General features: G+C 43.3%; 1 protein-coding gene across 1 annotated transcript in view; it reads right to left on the bottom strand.

The window, feature by feature from the left end:
* Positions 1-25687, bottom strand: part of ndufb9 (NADH:ubiquinone oxidoreductase subunit B9) — a 63179-nt gene that overhangs the window by 8352 nt on the left and 29140 nt on the right. Inside the window, exon 2 of the mRNA XM_073052700.1 lies at positions 14337-14529. Coding sequence (XP_072908801.1) covers positions 14337-14529 — 193 coding nt within the window. The remainder of the gene's footprint in view (positions 1-14336; positions 14530-25687) is intronic.

The following is a 25687-nucleotide window of genomic DNA, read 5'->3' as shown; positions in this document are numbered from 1 at the left end:
TTAAAAAGAAGACCGCCATATACAGCTGCCATCATTGTAGTGGCTATCGTTGGAGTGGACTGAGGCAGAGTGAGACGGCTTTGCCTCAACAGGCAGAGGCGAGGTTTGAATGGGGCACGACTGCGCAAGCACGTGAAAGTCGGCCTCTGAGATCAGCGGGAGAATTTTTAAAAGCGAACAGAGGCTGAGGACTAGCTTCACTCCAAGTGAGGTAAGGCTGGGTAAGCTCCTTTAATTAATCTAATTAGTTTAGGAGTAAGTAATGGAGGCAGCAGTTAGGGCAGTTGAGTGCTCCATTTGCAGTATGTGGGAAGTCAGGTGTCCCTGATGACTACACCCACAAAAGGTGCATCCAGCTGCAGCTCCTGACAAACCGTGTTAGGGAACTGGAGCTGGAGCTAGATGAACTTTGGATCATTCAGGAGGCAGAGGCAGAAATAAACAGGAGTTACAGGGAGATAGTCACCCCCAAGAGTCAGGAGACAGGTAGCTGGGTGACTGTCAGGAGAGGGAAGGGAAGCAGAGCACCCCTGTGGCCGTTCCCATCAACAATAAGTACACCGTTTTGGATACAGTTGGTGGGGACGATCTACCAGGAACGAGTTGCAGTGGTTGCGTCTCTGGCACCGAGAACGGAATGAAAGGAGGGAAAAGAGGAAAGCAGTAGTGATAGGGGATTCGACAGTTAGGGGGACAGATAGGAGGTTCTGTGGAAGAGATCGAGAATCCCAGATGGTCTGTTGCCTAAGCAGCCGGATGTCGTGGTTCATGTGGGGACCAATGACGTGGGTAGGAAGGAGGAGGAGGTCCTGAAAGGTGAGTTTAGGGATTGCTACCAGTGCCACGTGCAGGTGGGTTTAGAAATAATAAGATAGCGCAGATCAACACGTGGCTGAAGACATTGTGCAGGAGGGAGGGCTTCAGATTTATAGATAATTGGGCAGTTTTCCAGGGAAGGTGGGACCTGTTCCGGCAGGACAGTTTACATTTGAACTGTATGGGGATAAATATTCTTGCAGGCAGGTTTGCTAGAGAGGCTCCAGTGCATTTAAACTAGATACAAGGGGGGAGGGGAACCAAAGTGTAGGAACAGATGTATCCGAGGAGGATTAAAAAGAAGATAGTAAAGTTGTTTGCACTGTTAGAGATAAACAGAGAGTAAGAGGTGAAGAATTTCTTAAAGGCATTTATTTTAATGCTAGGAGCATTGTAAGAAAGGTGGATAAGCTTAGAGCATGGATTGATACCTGGAAATCTGATGTAGCTATTTGTGAAACATGGTTACAGGAGGGGTGTGATTGGCAACTAAATATTCCTGGATTTCGTTGCTACAGGTGTGATAGAATCGGAGGGACAAGAGGGGGAGATGTTGCTTTGTTTGTCAGAGAAAACATTACAGTGATGCTCTGGCAGGATAGATTAGAGGGCTCGTCTAGGGAGACTATTTGGGTGGAATTGAGGAATGGGAAAGGTGTATTAACACATATAGGGGTGTATAATATGGGTGTATAGGGTGGTTCTAAGACCACCTAAAGGGGAGTGAGAATTGGAGGAGCAAATTTGTAAGGAGATAGCAAATATTTGTAGTATGAACAGGGTTGTGATTGTTGGAGATTTTAATTTTCCACACATAGACTGGGAAGCCCATACTGTAAAAGGGCTGGATGGTTTGGAGTTTGTAAAATGTGTGCAGGATAGTTTTTTGCAGCAATACATAGAGGTACCAACTAGAGAAGGGGCAGTGTTGGATCTCCTGTTAGGGAATGAGATAGGTCAGGTGGCCGAGGTATGTGTTGGGGAGCACTTCGGTTCCAGTGATCACAATGCCGTTAGTTTCAATATAATTATGGAGAAGGATAGGACTGGACCCAGGGTTGAGATTTTTGATTGGAGAAAGGCTAACTTTGAGGAGATGCAAAAGGATTTAGAAGGAGTGGATTGGGACAATTTGTTTTATGGAAAGGATGTAATAGAGAAATGGAGGTTATTTAAAGGTAAAATTTTGAGGGTACAGAATCTTTCTGTTCCTGTTAGGTTGAAAGGAAAGGTTAAAAGTTCAAGAGAGCCATGGTTTTCAAGGGATATTGGAAACTTGGTTCGGAAAAAGAGATATCTAGAATAAATATAGGCAGCATGGAGTAAATGAGGTGCTCAAGGAATATAAGGAATGTAAAAGAATCTTAAGATAGAAATTAGAAAAGCTAAAAGAAGATACGAGGTTGCTTTGGCAAGTAAGGTGAAAATAAATCCAAAGGCTTTCTACAGTTAAATTAATAGCAAAAGGATAGTGAGGGATAAAATTGGTCCCTTAGAGAATGAGAGTGGACAGCTATGTGTGGAGCCAAAAGAGATGGGGGAGACTTTGAACGATTTCTTTTCTTCGGTATTCACTAAGGAGAAGGATATTGAATTGTGTAAGGTAAGGGAAACAAGTAGGGAAGTTATGGAAACTATGATGATTAAAGAGGAGGAAGTACTGGCGCTTTTAAGGAATATAAAAGTGGATAAATCTCCAGGTCCAGACAGGATATTCCCTAGGACCTTTAGGGAAGTTAGTGTAGAAATAGCAGGGGAAATTAATGGAAAGTACTCTTAGAGATGGTATACATAATTATCTGGATAGACAGGGTCTGATTAGGAACAGTCAACATGGATTTGTGCGTGGAAGATCATGTTTGATAAATCATTGAATTTTTTGAAGAGGTTACGAGGAAAGTTGACGAGGGTAAAGCAGTGGATGTTGTCTATATTGACTTCAGTAAGGCTTTTGACATGGTTCTGCACGGAAGGTTAGTTAGGAAGGTATCGTTCAATCGTTAGGTATTAATATTGAAGCAGTAAAATGGATTCAACAGTGGCTGGATGGGAGATGCCAGAGAGTAGTGGTGGATAACTGTTTGTCAGGTTGGAGGTCGGTGATTAGTGGTGTGCCTCAGGGATCTGTACTGGGTCCAATGTTGTTTGTCATATACATTAATGATCTGGATGATGGGGTAGTAAATTGGGCTAGTAAGTATGCAGATAGGTGGCGTTGTGGATAATGAAGTAGGTTTTCAAAGCTTGCAGAGAGATTTAGGCCAGTTAGAAGAGTGGGTTGAAAGATGGAGTTTAATGCTGTTAAGTGTGAGGTGCTACATTCTGGTAGGAATAATCAAAATAGGACATACATGGTAAATGGTAGGGCATTGAAGAATTCAGTACGACAGAGTCATCTAGGAATAATGGTGCATAGTTCCCTGAAGGTGGAATCTCATGTGGATAGGGTGGCGAAGAAAGTTTTTGGTATGCTGGCTTTTATAAATCAGAGCATTGAGTATAGGAATTGGGATGTAATGCTAAAATTGTACAAGGCATTGGTAAGGCCGAATTTGGAGTATTGTGTCCAGTCCTGATCACCGAATTACAGGAAAGATGTCAACAAAATAGAGAGAGTACAGAGAAGATTTGCTAGAATGTTACCTGGGTTTCAGCACCTAAATTACAGAGAAAGGTTGAACAAGTTTGGTCTTTAGAGCATAGAAGGTTAAGGGGGGACTTGATAGAGGTATTTAAAATTATGAGGGGGATAGATAGAGTTGACGTGGATAGACTTTTTCCATTGAGAGTATGGGTGATTCAAACAAGAGGATGAGTTGAGAATTGGGGGCAAAAATTTAGGGGTAACATGAGGGGTAATTTCTTTACTCAGAAAGTGGTAGCTATGTGGAACAAGCTTCCAGTAGAAGTGTTAGAGGCAGGTTTGGTATTGTCATTTTAAGTAAAATTGGATAGGTATATGGACAGGAAAGGACTGGAGGGTTATGGGCTGAGTGGGACTAGGTAAAAGTAAGCATTCGGCACGGACTAGAAGGGCCAAGATGGCTTGTTTCCATGCTATAATTGTTATATGGTTATAAGTTGGTGAAGTCTCCGGGACCGGATGAAATGTACCCCAGGCTACTGTAGGAGGCAAGGGAGGAGATTGCTGAGCCTCTCACAATGATTTTTACATCATCAATGGGGACGGGAGAGGTTCCGGAGGATTGGAGGGTTGCGGATGTTGTTCCCTTATTCAAGAAAGGAAGTAAAGATATCTAGGAAATTGTAGACCAGTGAGTCTTACATCAGTGGTTGGTAAATTGATGAAGAAGATCCTGAGAGTCAGGATTTATGAACATTTGGAGAAGCATAATATGATTGGGAATAGTCAGCGTGGCTTTGTCAATGTTTGAATGTTTTGAGGATGTAGCTAAATACATTGATGATGGTAGAGCAGTAGATGTAGTGTATATGGATTTCAGCAAGCATTTGATAAGGTACCCCATGCAAGGCTTATTGAAAAAGGAGATATGGGATCCAAGTGGACCTTGTTTTGTGGATCCAGAATTGGCTGGCCCACAGAAGGCAAACAGTGGTTGTAGACGGGTAATATTCTGCATGGAGGTTGGTGACCAGTGGTGTGACTCAGGGATCTGATCTGGGACCTCTTCTCTTTGCGATTTTTATAAATGACCTGGATGAGGAAGTGGAGGGATGAGTTAGTACATTTGCTAATGACACAAAAGTTTGGAGTGTTGTGGATAGTGTGGAGGGCTGTCAGAGGTTACAGCGGGACATCGATAGGATGCAAAACTGGGCTGAGAAGTGGCAGATGGAGCTCAACCCAGATAAGTGTGAGGTGGTTCATTTTGGTAGGTCAAATATGATGGCAGAATATAGTATTAATGGTAAGACTCTTGGCAGTATGGAGAATCAGAGGGATCTTGGAGTCTGAGTCCATAGAGCAATCAAAACTGCTAAGCAGGTTGACTCTGTGGTTAAGAAGGCATACAGTGTGTTGGCCTTCATCAAAAATGGGACTGAGTTTAAGAGCTGAGAGGTAATGTTACAGCTAGATAGGACCCTGGTCAGACCCCACTTGGAGTAGTGCACTCAGTTCTGGTCACCTGACTACTGGAAGGATGTGGAAACCACAGAAAGGATGCAGAGGAGATGTACAAGTATGTTGCCTGGATTGGGGAGCATGACTTATGAGAACACGTTGAGTGAACTCGGCCTTTTCTCCTTGTAGCGGTGGAGGATGAGAGGTGACCTGATAAAGGTTTATAAGAGGCAATGATCATGTGGATAGCCAGAGGCTTTTTCCAAGGCATAGAGGGCTATGGGTAACCCGAGGTAATTTCTAAAGTAAGTACATGTTTGGCACAGCACCGTGGGCCAAAGGGCCTGCACTGTGCTGTAGGTTTTCTATGTTTCTAGAATAGATGTATTTCAGAATAGAAATGAGGAAGAATTTCTTTAACCACTGAGTGGTGAATCTGTGAAACTCGTTGCCACAGGCAACTGCGGAGGCCAAATCTGTATGTATATTTAAGGCAGAGATTGATAAATTGTTCATTGGTCTGGGCATGAAGGGACAAGGCAGGAGATTGGGGCTGAGAGGAAAAATGGATCAGCCATGATGAAATGGTGAAGCAGACTCTAGGCCTAATGGCCTAATCCTGTTCCTATCTTAAGGTCTCATGGAGACGAATACAGAAATTAAAGCAACCACATGCTGTCATATTTAACAGCTGTTAGAATTCTCAACTCTTCAAATGGAAGGAGGTGAGAGTAGATCCAATCTCTGAAAAGGAAATGGGGTATTTTCCCAAATCTGTTCACCTACTAGATTAGTGTTATTAATAGATAAAATAAACAAGGTATTCATTATGGATTCCACAGAAGCCGAAGACCCAAAGTTTAGAGCAAAGACTTAGGAAAGATTGCATTAGCAATTTGATCATCCTTCTGAAAGACAACAAGGCGGTTGTTGTTTCATACAGCATGGCATGGCCTAGGAGGGACAGACACGAGTCTGCCCATTTGGGAGCCAGGACTGGATCAATCCTCATCTGCATCTCGTTCACAGCTGTTCCAACATGGGTGGCCCTGAGTTGGCATCACCTAATGGAGTCCTTGAAGCATACAAGCCTCCACATGACATCAACGTGTTGATCCAGGTCATGGAGGAACAAGGTGGTGAAAAAGGTATGTATTGCAGGGCCTGGGTGAACTTCTAAAGCATGAATAAGACACTACAAGAGAAGCTTCTCAAGATAGGATGACTTTAAGTTTATTGACATAGCAGGGAGGAACTCAGCAGGTCATGCAGCCCCAATGAAAGGAAATAAAGAGCCAACGTTTTGGGCTGAGACTCTTCCTCAGGACCCTTCGTGAGTCATGATGAATGGTCACCGGCCTAAACCTAACCCTAATGCTTCCTCACCTGCTGAGTTCCTCCAGCATTTTGGGTGTGTTGCTCTGGCTTTTCAGAATCTGCAGAACCTCCGCTGTTTATGACAGTGGAATGTTTAGGAGTGTGGAGCAAAACACACAAAATACTGGAGAGACGGAGGAAGGGGCGGTTGGCTCACATCTAGAGAAAGCATGGAGACAGTGTGAGAAGGAGGATAGGCAAGTGACAGAGAAAGGATGCACTCAGACTGATGGTTTGAGATGTGTCTATTTTCATGCAAAAAGCATCATGAACAAAGCAGATGAGCTTAGAGTGTGGATCAGTACTTGGAGCTATGATGTTGTGGCCATTACAGAGACTTGGATGGCTCAGAGGCAGGAAGAGTGCTAGGCTTTAGATGTTTCAGAAAGGACAGGGAGGGACGCAAAAGAGGTGGCAGCGTGGCACTGCTGATTAGAGGTAGTGTCACAGATGCAGAGGTGGAAGTCATGGAGGGATTGTCCACTGAGTCCCTGTGGGTAGAAGTTAGGAACAGGAAAGGGTCAGTAACTCCACTGTTTTGTTATAGACCACCGAATAGCATCAGGGACATAGAGGAGCAGATAGGGAGACAATTTCTGGAAAGGTGTAATAATAACAGGGTTGTCATGGTGGGAAATTGATTGGCATCTCCTTAGAGCAAGAGGTTTAGATGGGATGGAGTTTGTTAGGTGGGTTCAGGAAGGTTTCCTGAGACAATATGTAGATAAGCCTACAAGAGGAGAGAGAGGCTGTACTTGATCTGGTATTGGGAAATGAACCTGGTCAGGGGTCAGGTCTCTCAGTGGGAGAGCATTTTGGAGACAGTGATCACAATTCTATCTCCTCTACCATAGCACTGGAGAGGGATAGGAACAGACAAGTTAGGAAAGCGTTTAATTGGAGAAAGGGGAAATATGAAGTTATCCGACAGGAACTTGGAAGAATAAACTGGGAACAGATATTCTCAGGGAACTGTACGGCAGAAATGTGACAAATGTTCAGGGAATATTTGCGTGGCATTCTGCATAAGTACATTCCAATGAGACAGGGAAAGGATGGTAGGGTAAGGAACTGTGGCATACTAAGGCTGTTGAAAATCTAGTCAAGAAGAAATGCCTATGAAAGGTTAAAAAAAAAACAAGGTAATGATAGAGATCTAGAGGATTATAAGGCTAACAGGAAGAAGCTTAAGAATAAATTAAGGGAGCCAGAAGGGGCCAACAGAAGGCTTTGGCAAGCAGGATTAAAGAAAACCCCAACATTTTATTTAACAGTTTCTTCTCCCAAGCCATCAGACCCACAGCCTGGACTGACACCAACTTACTGCCCTCTACCATGCCTATTGTCTTGTTTATTGTTTATTATTTATTGTAATACCTGCACTGTTTTGTGTTATGCAGTCCTGAGTAGGTCTATAGTCCAGTGTAGTTTTTTTTTCTCTGTTGTTTTTACATAGTTCAGTGTAGTTTTTGTACTGTTTCATGTAGCACCATAGTCCTGAAAAACATTGTCTCGTTTGTACTGTACCAGCAGTTATGGTCAAAATCAATAAAAAGTGACTTAACTTGACTTGAACATTCTACATGTATGTAGAGAACAAGAGGTTAAGACGTGAGAGAATAGGACCAATCAAGTGTGACAATGGACAGGTGTGTATGGAACCGGAGGAGATTGCAGAGTTTCTCAATGAATACTTTGCTTCAGTATTCACTACCGAAAAGGATCTTGTCGATTGTAGGGATAACTTACAGCAGACTGAAAAGCTTGAGCACGTAGATATTAAGAAAGAGGATGTGCTGGAGGCATAAAGGATCAAGTTGGATAAGTCTCCGGGATTGGATGAGATGTACCCCAGGCTACTGTGGGAGAAAGGGAGTAGAGACAACCCAGGAAATGATAGACCAGTGAGTCTTACTTCTGTGGTTGGTAAATTGATGGAAAAGATCTTGAGAGGCAGGATTTATGAATTATTTGGAGAGGCATAACATGATTAGGAATAGTCAGCATGGCTTTGTCAAAGGCAGGTCGTGCCTAACGAGCCTGATGGAATTTTTTTGAGAATGTGACTAAACATGTTGATGAAGATAGAGCTCTGGATGTAGTGTATATGGAATTCAGCAAGGCATTTGACAAGGTACCCCTTGTAAGGCTTATTGAGAAAGTAAGAAGGTATGGGATCCAAGTGGACATTGCTTTGTGGATCTGCAATTGGCTTGCCCACAAAAGGCTAAGAGTGGTTGTAGACAGGTCATATTCTGCATGGACGTTGGTGACCAGTGCTGTGCCTCAAAGATCTCTTCTGGGACCTCTTCATGATTTTTATAAATGACCTGGATGAGGAAGTGGAGGGATGGGTTAGTAAATTTGCTGATTACACCAAGATTGGGTGTGTTGTGGATAGTGTGGAGGGCTGTCAGAGCTTTCAGTGGGTCATCGATAGGATGCAAAACTGGGCTGGAAAGTGGCAGATGGAGTTCAACTCAGGTAAATGTGAGGTGTTCATTTTGGTAGGTCAAGTAGGATGGCAGAATATAGTATTAATTGTAAGACATTTGGCAGTGTGGAGGATGAGAGGATCTTGGGGTCCGAGTCCATAGGACACTCAAAGCTGCTGTGCAGGTTGACTCTGTGGTTAAGAAGGCATACAGTGCAATGGCTTTCATCACTCTTGGGATTGAGTTCAAGAGCCGAGAAGTAACGTTACAGCTCTATAGGACCTTGGTCAGATCCCACTTGTAGTACTCTGCTCAGTTTTGGTCACCACACTACTGGAAGGATGTGGAAACTATAGAAAGGGTGCAGAGGAGATTTATAAGGACATTGCCTGGATTGGGGAGCATGCCTTACGAGAATAGGTTGAGTGAACTTGGCCTTTTATCCTTGGAGTGACGGAGGATGAAAGGTGACCTGATAGAGGTGTATAAGATGATGATAGGCACTATTTGTGTGGATAGTCAGAGGCTTTTTCCCAGGGCTGAAATGGCTTTCATGAGAAAGCACAGTTTTAAGGTGCTTGGAAGTAGATACAGAGGGGATATCAGGGGTGAGTTGTTGTTATTGTTGTTGTTGGTTTTGTTTTTTTTTTTTTTACGCAGACTAGCGAGTGCACGGAATGGGCTGCCGGTGATGGTGGTGGAGGCGGATATGATAGGGTCTTTTGTTATGTACCCCTAGGGTTCATATTTTCTGTGCACTATCACTTTAAAATGTCCGGAGAATGAGACTGACTGTTGGATACTGTTTGAGCTGTTACAGAGTGAGAGTGAGAGAGAGAGAGAGAAACACTGCTTGGAAGATTGATGTTATGGTTCCTCTACAAGTTGTTTACCTTTCCACAAAGACAATACGGGGAGAAAAAATGAGGTACGAACGCAAGCTAGCCAGGAATATAAAGGAAAATAGCAAAAGCTTTTTTAGGTATGTGAAGAGAAAGAAGATAGTTAAGAACAACATTGGGCCCTTGAAGAATGAATTGGGTGAAATTGTTATGGGAAACAGAGAAATGGCAGAAGAATTTAATGAGTACTTTAGATCTGTTTTCACTAAGGAACACACAAGCAATCTCCCAGATGTATGGATGGGCCAAGGACATAGGGTAACAGAGGAAATGAAACAGATTGACATTCGGAAGGAAACGGTGATGAGAAGACTGATGGGACTGAAGGCTGACAAATCCCCAGGTCCAGATGGTCTGCACCCTAGGGTACTAAAGGAGGTGGCCCTGGAAATTGCGGATGCATTGGTAATCATTTTCCAATGTTCCTTAGATTCAGGATCAGTCCCTGAGGATTGGAGAATGGCTAATGGTATCCCACTTTTTAAGAAAGGAGGGAGGGAGAAAACAGAGAACTATCGACCTGTCAGTCTGACATCGGTGGTGGGAAAGATGCTAGAGTCCATTATTAAGGATGAAATAGTGGCATATCTAGATAGCAGTGATAGGATTGGGCCGAGCCAGCATGGATTTACCAAGGGTAAATCATGCTTGACTAATCTGTTGGAGATTTCCGAGGATGTAACCAGGAAATTAGACGGGGGAGATCCAGTGGATGCAGTGTACCTCGATTTTCAGAAGGCATTTGATAAGGTCCCACATAGAAGATTGATGGGTAAAATCAAAGCTCAGGGCATCGGGGGGAAGGCATTGACATGGATAGAAAACTGGTTGGCAGATAGAAAGCAAAGGGTAGCGGTGAATGGGTGTTTCTCGGAATGGCAGGTGGTGACTAGTGGGGTGCCACAGGGCTTGGTATTGGGACCACAGCTGTTTACCATTTACGTTAACGATTTGGATGAAGGCATAGAAAATAACATCAGCAAATTTGCTGATGATACTAAGCTGGGTGGCAGTGTGACAAGTGATGAGGATGTTAGGAGAATTCAGGGTGACTTGGATAGGCTGGGTGAGTGGGCAGATACTTGGCAGATGGCATTTAATGTGAATAAGTGTGAGGTTATCCACTTTGGGAGTAAGAACAGGAAGGCAGATTATTATCTGAACGGTGTAGAGTTGGGTAAGGGAGAAATACAAAGCGATCTCGGAGTCCTTGTTCATCAGTCACTGAAGGTGAATGAGCAAGTGCAGCAGGCAGTGAAGAAGGCTAATGGAATGTTGGCCTTTATTACAAAGGGAATTGAGTACAAGAGCAAGGAAATCCTCTTGCATTTGTACAGAGCCCTGGTGAGACCACACCTGGAGTATTGTGTACAGATTTGGTCTGCAGGGTTAAGGAAAGACATCCTGGCTGTAGAGGAAGTGCAGCGTAGATTCACGAGGTTAATTCCTGGGATGTCTGGACTGTCTTACACAGAGAGGTTAAAGAGACTGGGCTTGTACACGCTGGAATTAAGGAGATTGAGAGGGGATCTGATTGAAACATATAAGATTATTAAGGGATTAGACAAGATAGAGGCAGCAAATATGTTCCAGATGCTGGGAGAGTCCAGTACCAGAGGGCATGGTTTGAGAATAAGGGGTAGGTCATTTAGGACAGAGTTAAGGAAAAACTTCTTCTCCCAGAGAGTTGTGGGGGTCTGGAATGCACTGCCTTGGAAGGTAGTGGAGGCCAGTTCTCTGGATGCTTTCAAGGAGGAGCTAGATAGGTATCTTATGGATAGGGGAATCAAGGGATATGGGGACAAGGCAGGAACCGGGTATTGATAGTAGTTGATCAGCCATGATCTCAAAATGGCGGTGCAGGCTCGAAGGGCCGAATGGTCTACTTCTGCACCTATTGTCTATTGACACTTGCCTGCTTGCAAAGTTCTTGCAGAGAGAGGAGGGCGAAGCAGGTTGATGGACAGCATGTGGAGATAAAAACCAGGTCTGTGGTTACACAGACAGACACATGGCTTCGGACACTGAACAAGCTTTGTTGCACCCACAGGAAGATGGGGTTTTTGGAGGATTGATTCTGGGAAATCGATCAGTGGCTCACGCAGTGTGAAAAGGTGCAACCAGTGGGGAATTATTTGCGTGTCCACCCTCGCCTAGGTGATAATTCAACCACTGAAGAACAGTCGTACGTGTTATGGTCAGTCGGTGACTTCAACAGAATTTCAGAAGATAACGGGAAGATCGACGGAATCAGCTCATCTCTCACTCTCTCACCAACGTACTCAACTAACTACCTCGAACTGAACTGAACTCTCTTCATCATCGTAAGACTATATCCATCCACCCCTAGGTTTGAAAGAGCCTAGTTTTGTTCCTATTTCCACACTTATGTACATATATTATTGTTAACTTGTTTGATATATCTGCATTTATATTACTGTACTGCATTGTTACTAATAAACACTATTAGTTTATAGCAATACCAGACTCCAATGTGTTTTCCATTTCTGCCGGTTCTTTAACCCGGTCATGGGTACGTGACACTTTTAAGAGTCTCCTGGATAGATACATGGAGCTTAGAAAAATAGAGGCCTATGGGTAACCCGAGGTAATTTCTAAAGTACATATTTGGCACTGCATTGTGGGCCAAAGGGCCTGGATTGTGCTGTTTTTTTTTTCTATTTTTCTATGAATTCAGCAAGCTAGGCAGTATCCATGGAAAAAAGTATCGTCAATGTTTCAGGCCAAGATGCCTTCACCAGGACTGGAGAAAAAAGAGATGAGACGTCAAGAGTAAGGAGGTGGGGAGGCGAGGAAGGATCACAAGGTGATAGGTGCAATGGGGAAGGGGCGAAGTAAAGAGCTGGGAAATTTAAAGAGATACAGGACTGGAGAAGCAGGAATCTGATCACAGAAGAAGGAGCACCCTTTGTCTTTCTGCCCAAGACATCAACTACACTCTTTTCCTAGATGCTGCCTGCCCTGCTGATTTCCTCCAGAATTTTGTGTGTGTTGCAAGTAAATTTGAGGACAGGGTGTAAGTTGGAGGCAAAGTTGATGAAATCGAAAAGTCCTACACCTTGTGTTTGAAAAAAGTGGGATGAGGCAAAGGAGAAATTATTGAGAGTGAGAACCAGTTTTGTTAGATGGTGGAGAGCAACTGGTTGGTTTGGTGTCCAGAAAGAAGTGGAGTGCTTTGAGGCCCTCCTGATGGGTATAAAACAGAGTTAAGGTATGCAGATACATGTCTGGTGAGGCAGGAATGAACAGAGATAATGGATCTACCAGAACAAGTAGATTTATGGATCTTGGGTAGGAGGTACAAATGGGAGGTGTGGGGCGAGGGAATCGGTGATGGTGTGGGAGATAATGGCCTGGTGCTCTTTAGTGGGGTCGTGTTCAAGGGGTACGTAAGGGGTGTCAGAGTTGTCGCCTGGCTTCAGCAAAGTAGAGGACAGTCAGCCAGACTTCTACAGCAACATCTGTGTGTTCGATGGTGAGGTTAGGATTAGTTGAAGAGAGTGTAGAGCAGTGCGTTCCAAAGGAGTGAGGTTAGGATTGGAGACTGGAGTGGTTAAAGTCAAGATGGTTGATGTCTCGTCAACAGTTAGTGATAAAAACAGCAGGGCATCCAGGAAGAGGAGAAGGGGTCATCGGTGTGTGGTAGAGAGTCCTTACTAAAGAAGTAGACACAGAGAAAGAGGTGACAGAAGATCAGCTCAGCGTCATGGTGCGTGTGGAACTCACAAGTGTGGGGGGGGGCAAAGGTGAGGCCCTTACTGAGAGGGGAAGGGTCAGAGGGAATCGTGAAGACCCAGTACAGATGAGAGCTAGGATTGTGGAGGGTGGGGTAGAGATATAGAGGGTTTGTAGTGTCTGAAGGTTGGGATGTTCAGGGAAGGTGGGGTGGAAGATTAAATCTCCAAAGTCCAAAGAGCTGGTGGTGGGGCCTGAGAGACATGAGATTGCAGAGTGCTGGTGAGGCAAGGGGAGACTAGGGTTTAGCAGCAGTGCATAAAGTCTCAACCAAAAGCACCTCCAGGCCAAAGTCCAGGCTGGAGTCAGAATTTGAGGTTGTGCCATAGGCACTTTGAAGGTGTTCAGGATCACTGGAACCCACATCGATGGCAGTAGAATCTGGGTCCTGAACCCGTTCGGAATTGTTGGAAACCTCAAGATCAGCAGCAGGTTCAACGGTCTGCAGACAGGCAAACTTCCAATCCTTACTGGACCTGAGAAAGGTGAAGAACCAGTGACTGAAAGTGTGTATCTGGTGGAGGATAAAGTATCAGACTGGTCAATTGCAGGCGGCAGAGAGTGTTCCGGAGTTATGGCAGTGATTGTGATAGGGACACCAGGTACCTCCTCATGGCGGAAACCATGACGTGTAGAACACAGTGTTCTTGGTTTAGGAGTATGCTTGGTTATACAGGATGCTCATCTCCAGCTGAGATTACAGAACATATGACATTCTTTCCACCCCTTTCATCTCACCCTTTCAGTGTCATGTTCCTTCCACTTTCTTTTCACAGTATATGTCAATGATTTAGATGACGAAACTGATGGCATTGTGGCCAAGACAGTGGACAATATGAAGATAGCTGGAGGGGCAGGTAGTTCTGGGGAAGTAGAGAAGCTGCAGAAGGATTTAGACAGATCTGGAGAATGCCCAAAGAGGTGGCAGATGGAATACAGCACTGGAAAGTGTATGAAGCAAGGGACATTAAATAATATAATGACAACATGAATTTTATCTCATACCTTGTAGCATTCGTATCTCTCGTAGGATGTTCCCCCTGGGGAATCAGGAAAAATGTAGGGCTGAGGATGTTGCATCGACCAGAATTCTTCCTCACCAGCTTTCAGCAGCTTAGTAGCCTTGACCATGTCTTTTTCATCACGATGCTCATCAAATCTTGCTCGCAGTATGCAGGCATAAAAACGATATTTGTCCCTAAGCAACAAAATGATAAACATCAAACTCTATCCAGAAGCCGCATCTTCAGATTTCATTTCTTCAGTAATATATTTGGTACCCTAAAATGAATTATAATTACCCAGAGACAATTATTTATTATACATTACTATATATTTATACTACTATGATTATTTTTCTGTATATCGGTACAGTTCTCTGTCAACAGAGGAATAAAGAGACTATTTCAAGCTAGTCAGACAAGGTGGTTTCCAGGCAGGCAAAGAACAAGACACAGACGACATGCTTGGAGAGAGAGATGTGACATTCTGACTGACTCCCTGGAATGTCCGTCTCATGACGATGACAAGCTAAGGCAGCATAGCTTTAGACAACACTCAGAACCATTCATCAGCCAACAGAACAAAGAAAACCAGTCTAAGTGGCAGAAGGAGATACCACTTCACAAACAACCAACATGTCCTGTCCCTGAAGAGAGCACTGAAAAGAAAAACCAGGAGGACTAAAAGAAAGCACAAGGTTGCTATAGCAGAGACGATGAAGGAGAATCCCAAAGGCTTCCACAGATATGTTAAAAGCAACTGGATAGCAGAGGACAAAATTGGTCCGCTTGAATATTAGCATGGAGCTGAAAGAGAGGAGGGAAATCCTAAATGGATTTTTTGCATTTGCATTTACTCAGGAGATAGACACGAAGTCTATAGAAATGAGGCAAAACAGCAGTGAGGTAATGGAAGATAAGGTAATTAGAAGAGGTGCTTGCTTGCTGTCTTGAGATAAATTAGGGTGGATAAATTCCCAGGGTCTGACAAGGTGTTCCCACATACCTTATGCGAAGCAAGTGCAGTAATTTTTAGGTATTTAAAACATCCTTAGCCACAGGTGAGATGCCAGAGGATTGGAGGATAGGTTGATCGTCTAAGAAAGGCCTAAGACAGAAAATTAGAGGCCAGTGAATCTAACGGCAGCAGTGGGTAAGTTATTGGAATGCATTTTAAGGGACCAGATATAGAAATGCAGGCAGTCCCCGGGTTACATACGAGTTCCGTTCCTGACTCTGTCTTTAAGTCAGATTTGTACGTACGTCGGAACAAGTACAGCCGGTATTATTTAGCGTCAGTTAGTCAAACGTTTGTCTTAGGTATATAGTATACATTTTCCCTTTCTATGCATATAAAACACTTAAGAAATGTATGTATTCCAATAATTAAACCACTGCATTGCTTAGAAATGATTGTAGCTTTTCATCGGGGTAGGGCCTTTCACATGCTCCATTATTCTCACTTTATCCATTATCCTTTAAAATTGTTCCGATCGTTGACCGACTGTAGCCTAACGCTTTTCCAATGACCAATGGCGTTTCACCTCTTTCCAAACACTTTATTATTTCCACTTCATTTTCAATCGCGATCGCTTCCCGTCAATGGAACAGAAACACGGCGGGCCCCGACCTCCGCTGGGTCCCAAGGACCACCGCACTGAATTCCCCGGGTCCTAAGGACCATCGCTCTGACACAGGTTAAATGAGACAAGTGGGGGCTGTGCTGGGTTTGGGTATTTGATCCTCCACAATATTCCGCGTGGGAATTTAAACTGGAGGTGGCAGTGCTTTTTTTTTTATGAGGTCGAGATGCGAGCTCAACATCAACCCAGCACGGATGGTACGGGAGTCACTGGATCGACATCAACCTGGCACGTTTGGGCGGGAGTGGTCTGTTTCGAGCCCGGTGCTGATTTCACAGCGCCACCAGCCAACCGGAATGGGGAGGGGGGGGAGGAGGGGGCAGGGTCAGGGTGACTCTTGCTAAGAAAAATTTAAGCGAAATACAAAGTTACACACTCAACACTGTGTCAACGGCAACAACTTGAAATGGTGGACAGCATTCTCCTTCCTCAGTTCGTAAGTACGAGTTGTCCGTAAGTCGGACGTTCGTAACTCGGGGACTACCTGTACTTGGATCAACATGGATACATTAGAGATAGTCATCATGTCCTTGTGCATATTGGTCTATGTCTAACCAATTCATAAAGTTTTTTTTGAGAAGATTACCAGAGAAGTTGATGAAGGACAGACAATGGATGTTGTTACGTGGACTTTAGCAAAGCCTTTGACAAAGTCCTGCATGAGAGGCTGGTCAAGAAGATTCGATCAGTCACTTGTGCTAGATCCGACTGTTTAATTCTTAGATTAGACTGTTAAACTGTTATTTTCTTTATAGTTTAACAATTAATTATCTGTTTCTACAATACTGTGCAAAAATCTTAGGCACCCTAGATTTTTAATACAAATTTCGCGTAGTTATTTTTTGTCTTCTGCATTAGTGCTTCAGTAGAAAAGAGCACATTTTAGATTCCCAACCATTTTTTTTCCAAAAATTAAATGTTACAGAGAAATGTTCGTATTTCACAAAAGAAAGTAACATATTAAGACTAATTTTAAATAAAAAAGTGATTACTTTGTAGGTATATAATCCAGTGTATGATTAAACAAAGAAAACAAACAGGTGCTAATGGTCAATTACATAATAAGTTGAATGAACTAAACTGATTTAACTGACACAGAAATGGGCATAGAACAGAGACTCCCAACCTGGTGTTTATGGATCACTTGAATGGTAGAGGTCCACGGCAGAAAATGGTTGTAAAAGGAATCAGACTGGACGATCAACAACCAAACTAAAAGATGAGGGTGTGGCAGATGTGACAGTTTAACCCTCAATTCAACAATTCTTATACCATGGCAAAAGTGAGCATAGCAACAAGGCACAGGGCGGTCATCCTGCATCAGCAATGTCTTTCCCAAGCAAAAATTTTGCAGCCCAGCAGAAGTTTCAAAATGTGGTGTCCATGCTCTGCTGAAAAGGCACACAGAAATGGGGAAGATAGAGGGCCAGAAGCTCACCAGTGGTCGGAAACTGAGTGCAGCAGATGAAAATATATCAAACTGACATTCCTTCTCAGCATTGCTATCAGCTCTGAACTCACAGAACCACTGGAACCCAATTACATCCATCTATAGTCTAGAGAAGTCTTTTCAGAAATGGTCTTCATGGAAGAGTTGCTGTCAAAAGGCCATTCCTCCATAGTAAAACAAAGCCAAAAGACTCACCTACACAGAAAAACATGAGTGGGTGCTGAACAATGACAGCAAGTGCTCTGGATTGATTACTTTATCGTCACCAATTGATACTAGAGTGTACAATCATCACAGTGATATTTGTTTGTGTGCTTCGCGCCCCCTGAACTACAAATCAAAGTAAATATAATAAAATTTTAAATTATTAATCATAACTAGAAAATAGAAAAGGGAAAGTAAAGTAGTGCAAGTCAGGTCCAGATATTTGGAAGGTACGGGCCAGATCTGGGTCAGGATCTGTTCAGCAGTCTTATCACAGTTGGAAAGAAGCTGTTCCCAAATCTGGCCGTACGAATCTTCATGCTCCTGAACCTTCTCCCAGAAGGAAGTGGGACAAAAAGTGTGTTGGCTGTGTGGGTCTTGTCCTTGATTATCCTGGCAGCACTGCTCCGACAGCATGAGGTGTAAAGTGAGTCCAAGGATGGAAGATTGGTTTATGTGATGTGCTAGGCTATGTTCACTATCTTCTGCAGCTTCTTCCGGTCTTGGACAGGACAACTTCCATACCAGGTTGTGATTCACCCTAGAAGAATGCTGTCTGCGGTGCACCTATAAAAATTAGTGAGGAGACAAGCCAAATTTCTTCAGCTTTCTCAGGAAGTAAAGGCGCTGGTGGGCTTTCTTGGCAGTGGACTCTGCTTGGTTAGACCAAGTCAGGTCATGTGTGATATTCACCCCAAGGAACTTAAAGCTTTTGACCTGTTCCACCTGCGCACCACCGACGTAGATGGGGTTGTGAGGTCTGCTATTCCTTCTGAAGTCAACAACCAATTGTCTTGCTGACATTGAGGGATAGGTTGTTGTCTTTGCACCGTGCCACCAGGTTCTTAATTTCCTCTCTGTACTCAGACTCATCATTACCCATGATATGGCCTACAATTGTGGTGTCATCAGCAAACTTATATATTGAGTTTGATGGAAACTTGGCTACAGTGAGTACACCAGGGGGCTGAGTACACAGCCTTTTGGGACACCGGTGCTCAGAGTGATTGTAGAGGAGAGCTTGTCCCCTATTTTTATAGCCTGGGTCCTGTCTGTGAGGAAGTTGAAGATCCAGCTGCAGATCTGAGTGCTAAGACCCAGGTTCCAGAGCTTAGAAATCAGTTTATTTGGGATGATGGTATTAAAGGCAGAGCTGTAGTCGATGAAAAGGAGCCTTACATATGCGTCTTTATTCTCCAGGTGTTCTAAGGAGGAATGTAGTGCAGAGAGACGGCATCTGCCATTGACCTGTTGCTCCGGTAGGCAAATTGCAAAGCGTTGAGGTTGACCGGTAGGTTATGGTTGATGTGTGCCATAACCAATCACTCGAAGCACTTCATATCAATTGATGTTAGAGCCACAGGTCTGTAGTCATTCAGGCATGCCACCTTGCTTTTATCGTTGCCTTCTTAAAACACGAGGGGATCTTCGACTGAAGCAGGGAGCAGTTGAAGATGTCAGCAAACACTCCAGCTAGCTTGCTTGCACAGGCCCGGAGAACCCGTACCGGGACGCCATTTGGGCCCATCGCCTTCCTTGGATTTATCTTCAGGAAGGCTCTTCTAACTTCTTCCTCGGTGATGATGAATCTTGATGCTACCAGGTCCAGTTCATCCAGAGGGGGCGAATCTTGTGTAGAATACGTTAAGTTCGGCAGGAAGAGAAGCGCTACAGTTATTGATATTCCCAGCCTTTTCTTTGCACCCAGTGATCTCATTTAGACCCTGTCATAGTCTACTGGCATCCCTCTGGTTGGCCTGGGCTTCCAACTTGGCTCGATATTGCCTCTTGGCACCCTTAATGGCTTTGCGGAGTTCACGCCTGGATTCCATGTAGCAACTGGTATGTCTGGACCTAAAAACCACAGTTCTAGCCTTCAAAAGGGTCTGGACCTCATAATTAATCCAAGGTTTCCGGTTAGGGAATACCCGGATCATCCTGTGAGACACACAGTCCTCTGTGCATTTCCAGATAAAGTCCCTGACAGCTGAGGCATACACATCAAGGTTAGCTGCCGAGTCCTTGAATACTAACCAGTCCACCGATTCAAAGCAGTCACGGAGGACTTCATCCGTTTCCTCTGTCCAACGCAACACCACTTTTGACACCTTGACATCCCGCTTCAGTTGCTGTTTGTAAGCCGGGTGGAGGAGTACGGCCTGATGGTCCAATTTTCCGAAGTGCGGTCGTTGGACGGAACAGTAGGCATCCTTGACTGCTGTGTAGCAGTGGTCAAGTATATTTGGGCCTCTGGTCGAGCAGGAGGCATGTTGGTATAACTTTGGCAGCGCTCTTCTGAGGTTGGCCTGGTTAAAGTCCCCGGCTGTAATGAGCAAAGCCTCCGGATACCTGGTCTCAAGTTCACTGATGCTGGCATGCAGTGTATTCACAGCACACTCCACGCCCACCTGGGGGGGTAATGTAGACCGCTGTCAGTATTATCCAGGTGAATTCCCGTGGCAGATAATAGGGACGACACTTAACCGACAGATGTTCCAGGTCCGGACAGCAGGAGCTTGTCAGTGCTTCTGTGTCTGAGCACCACGCAGTGTTGATCAGTAGGCAGACTCCACCTCCCTTCGTCTTGCCCGAAGATGCCGTGCGGTCCATCCGATGGATCTGTTATAACCTCGGCCCCCTCCTTTGTGAGAATCGCAAGAGCCCTAGTCAAGGGGGGGTCAACTGACCCAAGAGGGAGAGAGACGTGCTGAATAAACACAGGAAATGGGAGAGAGAGAGAGAGACGTGCGGAAGACCACATTCTCCCGAGAAGCAGAATAAAGGCGATATTGACTATTGTCTCATGAAGACCACGTGAAAAGCCCTTGGGCAAAGTGGGCCAGTTGACAGAGAGATCGCATCACCTGCAACCTGATTGACACCTGCGATCCCGTGAAGAAGTATAAAGGAGGGTCTGAGGGGGAGACAACACTCAGACGCACCCAGGAGACACCAAGGAAGCACGATACCGATTCCCGTGGCAGCGGGAAGGCATTTTGAAGGAAGCCACGTGCGTTAGATTCCAAATTTTGAATCTGTGGCTAGAACCAACGGAAGACTGCTTTTAACTAACAACGGGGAAGCCTGCTCCCGATTCCAAGGATTTGCTCTGTAAAGACAACGGGCAAGTGTTTATCCTTTCTCAACCATCTCTCTCTCTCCACAACGTGAAACCCCAGTGGTTCCCAAAAGGGAAAAGCCTGCAAACTTCTGAGTGACTCTTTATATTTCAATTGGACTCAGTATTAACCCCTAGACAACTATAGAGCTTATTTCTGATTGATTATTATTACACCGGTGTTTTAGATTGAGTTTTGACGATGTATATGATCTGAATGTTTTGTATTAACCATACGTTTGTGCCCCTTTTTGAATAAAACGTTTGAAAATAGTAGCATCCGACTCAGCTGATCCCGCTATCTTTGCTGGTAAGTTACCTGGTTACGAGGTTACGTAACAGATCGAAAATCCGATTTGAAATTTTTTGACTCAAACAGGATGAAGTTTGTCCATAGAACAGCAAGAGAGCACCACATGGCTGAGTGTGTGCAGCCAACAGTGAAGCACGACGGAGGGTCCCTGCAGGTTGAGGCTGCATTTCTGCAATGAAGTTGGCAAAATGGTCAGAATTAATGGAATCCACAGTGCTGAGAAGCCCACGCAGATTCTCTTCCATCATGCATCAGGGAGCCGTCTGATCGGTCCCAAATTCATTCTACAGTAGGACAATGACCCCCAAACACACAGCCAACACCATAAAGAACTATCTTCAGCAAAAAGGAGGACAAGGAGTTCTGCCACAAATGGTATGTCCCCCACAGAGCTCTGATCACAGCATCATCGAGGCTGTCTAGGATTACCTGGAGAGGCAGAAGCAAGCAAGACAGCCGAAGTCTGCAGAAGAACTGTGGCAAGTTCTCCAAGATGTTGGGAACAACCTACCAGCCGATTTTCTTAAACTGCACAGAGAACTGATGCAGTTTTAAAGGCAAAGGGTGGTCAAACTAAACGTTAATTTGATTTAGTATTTTACTGTTCACTGTAATTTTTTTTAAGTTTAGAAATTTCATTTTCTTTGGAAAGCATATCCACTTTACAGATTTATTTTGCATGTGTCTCAATATTTTGCACAGTATTGCATTTTAAATAGTTTTTACATGTATATGCAAGTTTAATATGTCTCGAGTGGCTATATAAAGTATAATTCTGAAAGCTTTGGAGGTTTCTTTGTCTGCATTGCTTAAATAAGTGCTTTCTCATTGGTTAACTTGGTACTGCAGTATTGAATAATAGCTTTCCAACTGATTAATTCTCACCTATGGATTTGAATGGATTTTTCTAATTTCCGTGGCAAAAAAATAGCTGTTCTATTTAGGTGCCATCTCTAATCTTAGTTTTCTAATCTCATTAGAAATCTCATCTCTAATCTTCATTAGTAGACCTCTATCACTGTCTATTCAACTTTATTCTGTTCTATCAACTCTTAACAAAACAATCATGAATCAATATTTTGTGCCTATTTCTTGACTTCTAACAGAACCTTTGATTAAGACGCCAGAATCCAACAAGTGGCATTGCCAGCGGCAGGATATTCTTAAGTTTAGAACTTGGAAAAATTGAAGACAAAAGTGGTATTTTAAGCATGTAACAGAAGGGGTAAGAACTTCCTCTGTATCTCTGCTATATGGAAGAAAATGGGTTCTGGCTTCAAACACTGGATGGAAATCAGGACTGCGAACTGCTGTTTTCCTATTTAAAAAAGAAATAAAAGCTGTGAAAAGATTAGTTGTACAATCTATTGTGGTTGTAACATATTCGCTTGTGATTTATTTATTGAAATAAAGCGCAAAAAAGGCCTTTCCTGACCTTTGAGCCATGCTGCCCAGCAAGTCTTGGTTTAACCCTAGCCTAATCATGGGACAATTTACAATAACCAATTAACCTACCAACCAGAGGTGTTATGGGTCCACAGTTTCGATTCCTGTGGATGTCACGTGATTAGTTTTGTTTACTAAATGTGATGTATCTATGGTCTTGTTTTGCTGGAAGCTTGTGGTTTCGATTTCTGGGGGCGTCACATGGTTTGCTGGAATCCATAGTTTCGTCTCTGTAAGCTTCACTTGATGACATACACCAACGGTATAAAAAAGACAAACACAGACTGATTGCTAGAGAAATCGGGAGTGTTACATACCCCGAGGGTATCTTGTGACTGTCTTATAATGGTGGGGTGAAGCAATTTCCTGCCAATGTGAGGTCACGTGATGACATATTCTCACACGTAGGAGTTTTGTGTTGAGTAGTCAGTCGTTCAATTCGTCAGTTACTCCGTTAAGCTGCGTACTTGGTCTCACAACGCAGTTTCGTTTTAAAGTAGAGTTTTACTTTCGACTGTAAGATACAGAGTCATTGTGCCGGCAGTTTCGCCAAATCGCTGCCAATTATGTTTGATGTATCTTTGATTTAATTTTAAAGTCTAAGTATTGGAGAGTGAAGATTTTACCAAAGTATGGGAACCCGAAGGATAAAGTAAAGTTCAGCGGTTTAATACAGGATCGACCTTATTGGATCTTCACTCAAGGAAGTAGAGACCTGCATCTAAGATAACTTGTAAGAGTAGAAAGGGTTGTGCAGTGTTTATTCACCAAGGAAAAGGTCAGTTCCTTTAAGCCGTTTTTATTTCATTTGTCGTGAATCCTTCGGGCAAGGCATATTTCGGCTGGGATCAGCAGTAACGTCACTTCGTCGAAGAATTCATTACTTCAGGAAAGTCTCTAATTGACTGTATAAACCACTTGGACTTTCACACTTACCACGTTTAAGTCTGTGTTTGCATTTACCATTTTAAGTATTGTTACAGAGTTGCCGTATAGCAGTTAACTTCCAGTTAAGTTAGTTGTTTGTTTACTTTTCATTTTTTTGTTGAGTAGAGTTTAATAAAATGTTTATTTGTTTATAAAAAACCTGACTCAATTCTATATTCATTGTTGCCAGAGACGTACTGTAACAGGAGTTGCTCGGTAAGGAGTCATTAGGAAACTGACCGAAAGAGAGAGTGAGAGTGCAGATTGCAGGCTTCGAACAAACCCAAAGGATTGGGTTAACCGGCAGCACTCTGTGCATTTCCAATGTGACTGACATTTTGTATAATCCATACCTGGATTGCGGCCCACACTTTTGGTTAACCCCTGCATGGTCTCGGGTGTTGTGTGGTGACCATTTCGGCAAAAGGGACATTCCTTGTCAGTTACTCTGTGAAATCTCGTTTTTCTTGGGCTCTTCGGAAAAATTACTCCAAGACTGCAACCTACAGTAACTGTTTCATCGTGATCCCTTCTCCATTGTATTGTGCATCTCTAAGATCATCTCTTCATTGCATCATGAAGATACAAGTCTCTCCTCTCACTTATTTCATGAATCACCTGGACCTTTTAAACTGCTGCTCTAAGACTGTGCTTGAGTAAGACTTTGTTAAGAATTGTTTCTAAGTTTGACTGCTTGGGAGCTATAGACGCATAATGCCATTAACTTCTGCTTAAGTTAGCCATTTGTTTAATTTTCTATATTTCTGCGTAAATGTTAATAAATTTAGTCATTTTGCAATAACCCCCCGACTCCATTCTACACCTATTGTTGCTGGCCCGTAATGGAAAAAATCTATGCAATCATGGGAAGAACATACAAACTCCTTACAGGCATCGGTGGGAATTGCAGCTGGGTCACCTGTACTGTAAAGTGTTGTGCTAACCACAATACTACAATGTATTTTGGTCATCCAGGGATCTTTTTTGGTACCTAGTGAAAATATTAGTTGTGCAATCTATTTGGTTCCTGGACCAACCTATTTGGTTGCAATCTATATGGTTACTTGAACTATATGGTTATTTATTTTTCAAGATTCCAATCAAAGTAATATGTACGAATTAAGATCAAACCAAAGCAACGGCCAAAGTCATGAAACTTACTAAGAACTCTAACCTGAATAAAATACCACAGTTTGATAAAATGAATGAAAAGATCGGGATAAAATGTACCAACAATGTTAGGTTTACTAAGATATAGAAAATACATCAGGGAAAGAAAATGTCTATTACTGATTTAGAGTTAAGACCAAGGTGAACAGAAATACGCTAAGGATTGTGCAAAAGCCGTTAAGTCAGCAAAGTCTCCTACGACAGTTCAGCAACTTCGGTCATTTCTGGGTTTGTGCAACTACAACAGATCACGGGTCAATTCATTTGCTGAAACTACCCAATCATTCAACAATCTGCATTAAATGCTCAGACAACCATGACTCTCAATGGAGAACTAAAAGAGTTTCAAACTTTAAAGGTGACATTTTGAAACGCACCTGCATTAAGAATCCCTGATACAGGAAAACACCGCATGTTAATGAGAAACACATGATGGCAGCCTTAATTCAAGAACATGGAGACCAATGGCTTCCTGCTGGTTGTTACTCGGCCAAAGGTCTATACAACGATAGCTCCTCCAAGATTGAGAATGGAATTCGAATGACTGGATGGGCCACATCTGTGGAACTGAAGTGCTGGCATCAGTAAGCAGACTCCTGGTACCTCTGCACAACAGGCAGAGTTAAAGGCTCTGATTGAAGCCTGTAAGTTGACAGAAGGAAAGCTAATATCTACACTGATTCTTGATTTTTTTGGAGTTGTTCATGATTTAAGAAACTTACGGAAACAAAGAGTATTTCCTACGGCTGCTGGAAACCCAATCAAGAATGGCGAAAAAGTACTAGAACTCATGGATGTCATACAACAGTCACAAGTTGTATTAAAATGTAAAGCTTGCTCCAAAATAACTACCTGCAGATGAAATTTTTAAAAAGGCAGCACGAGGAGGAGTAAAAAAAGTTAAAGACCGACCAGAAACATATACAGTGAACCGATCAACTGGAATTATGGAAATTAAGTTGAATTCTGATTCACAGACAAACATACAAGCTATCAGAGAGAATCAAATTCAATGCTCCAGACAGGAAAAGCGGTCCTAAATAGAGAACGGTAAGAAAGGCTGCCTCCATCATTAAGCACCCCA

Source organism: Hemitrygon akajei, chromosome 1 (genome assembly GCF_048418815.1).
Source record: "Hemitrygon akajei chromosome 1, sHemAka1.3, whole genome shotgun sequence".
Classification (NCBI taxonomy): domain Eukaryota; kingdom Metazoa; phylum Chordata; class Chondrichthyes; order Myliobatiformes; family Dasyatidae; genus Hemitrygon; species Hemitrygon akajei.
The sequence above is the reverse complement of the archived record's forward strand: the minus strand, read 5'-3'. Positions and strand labels throughout refer to the sequence as shown.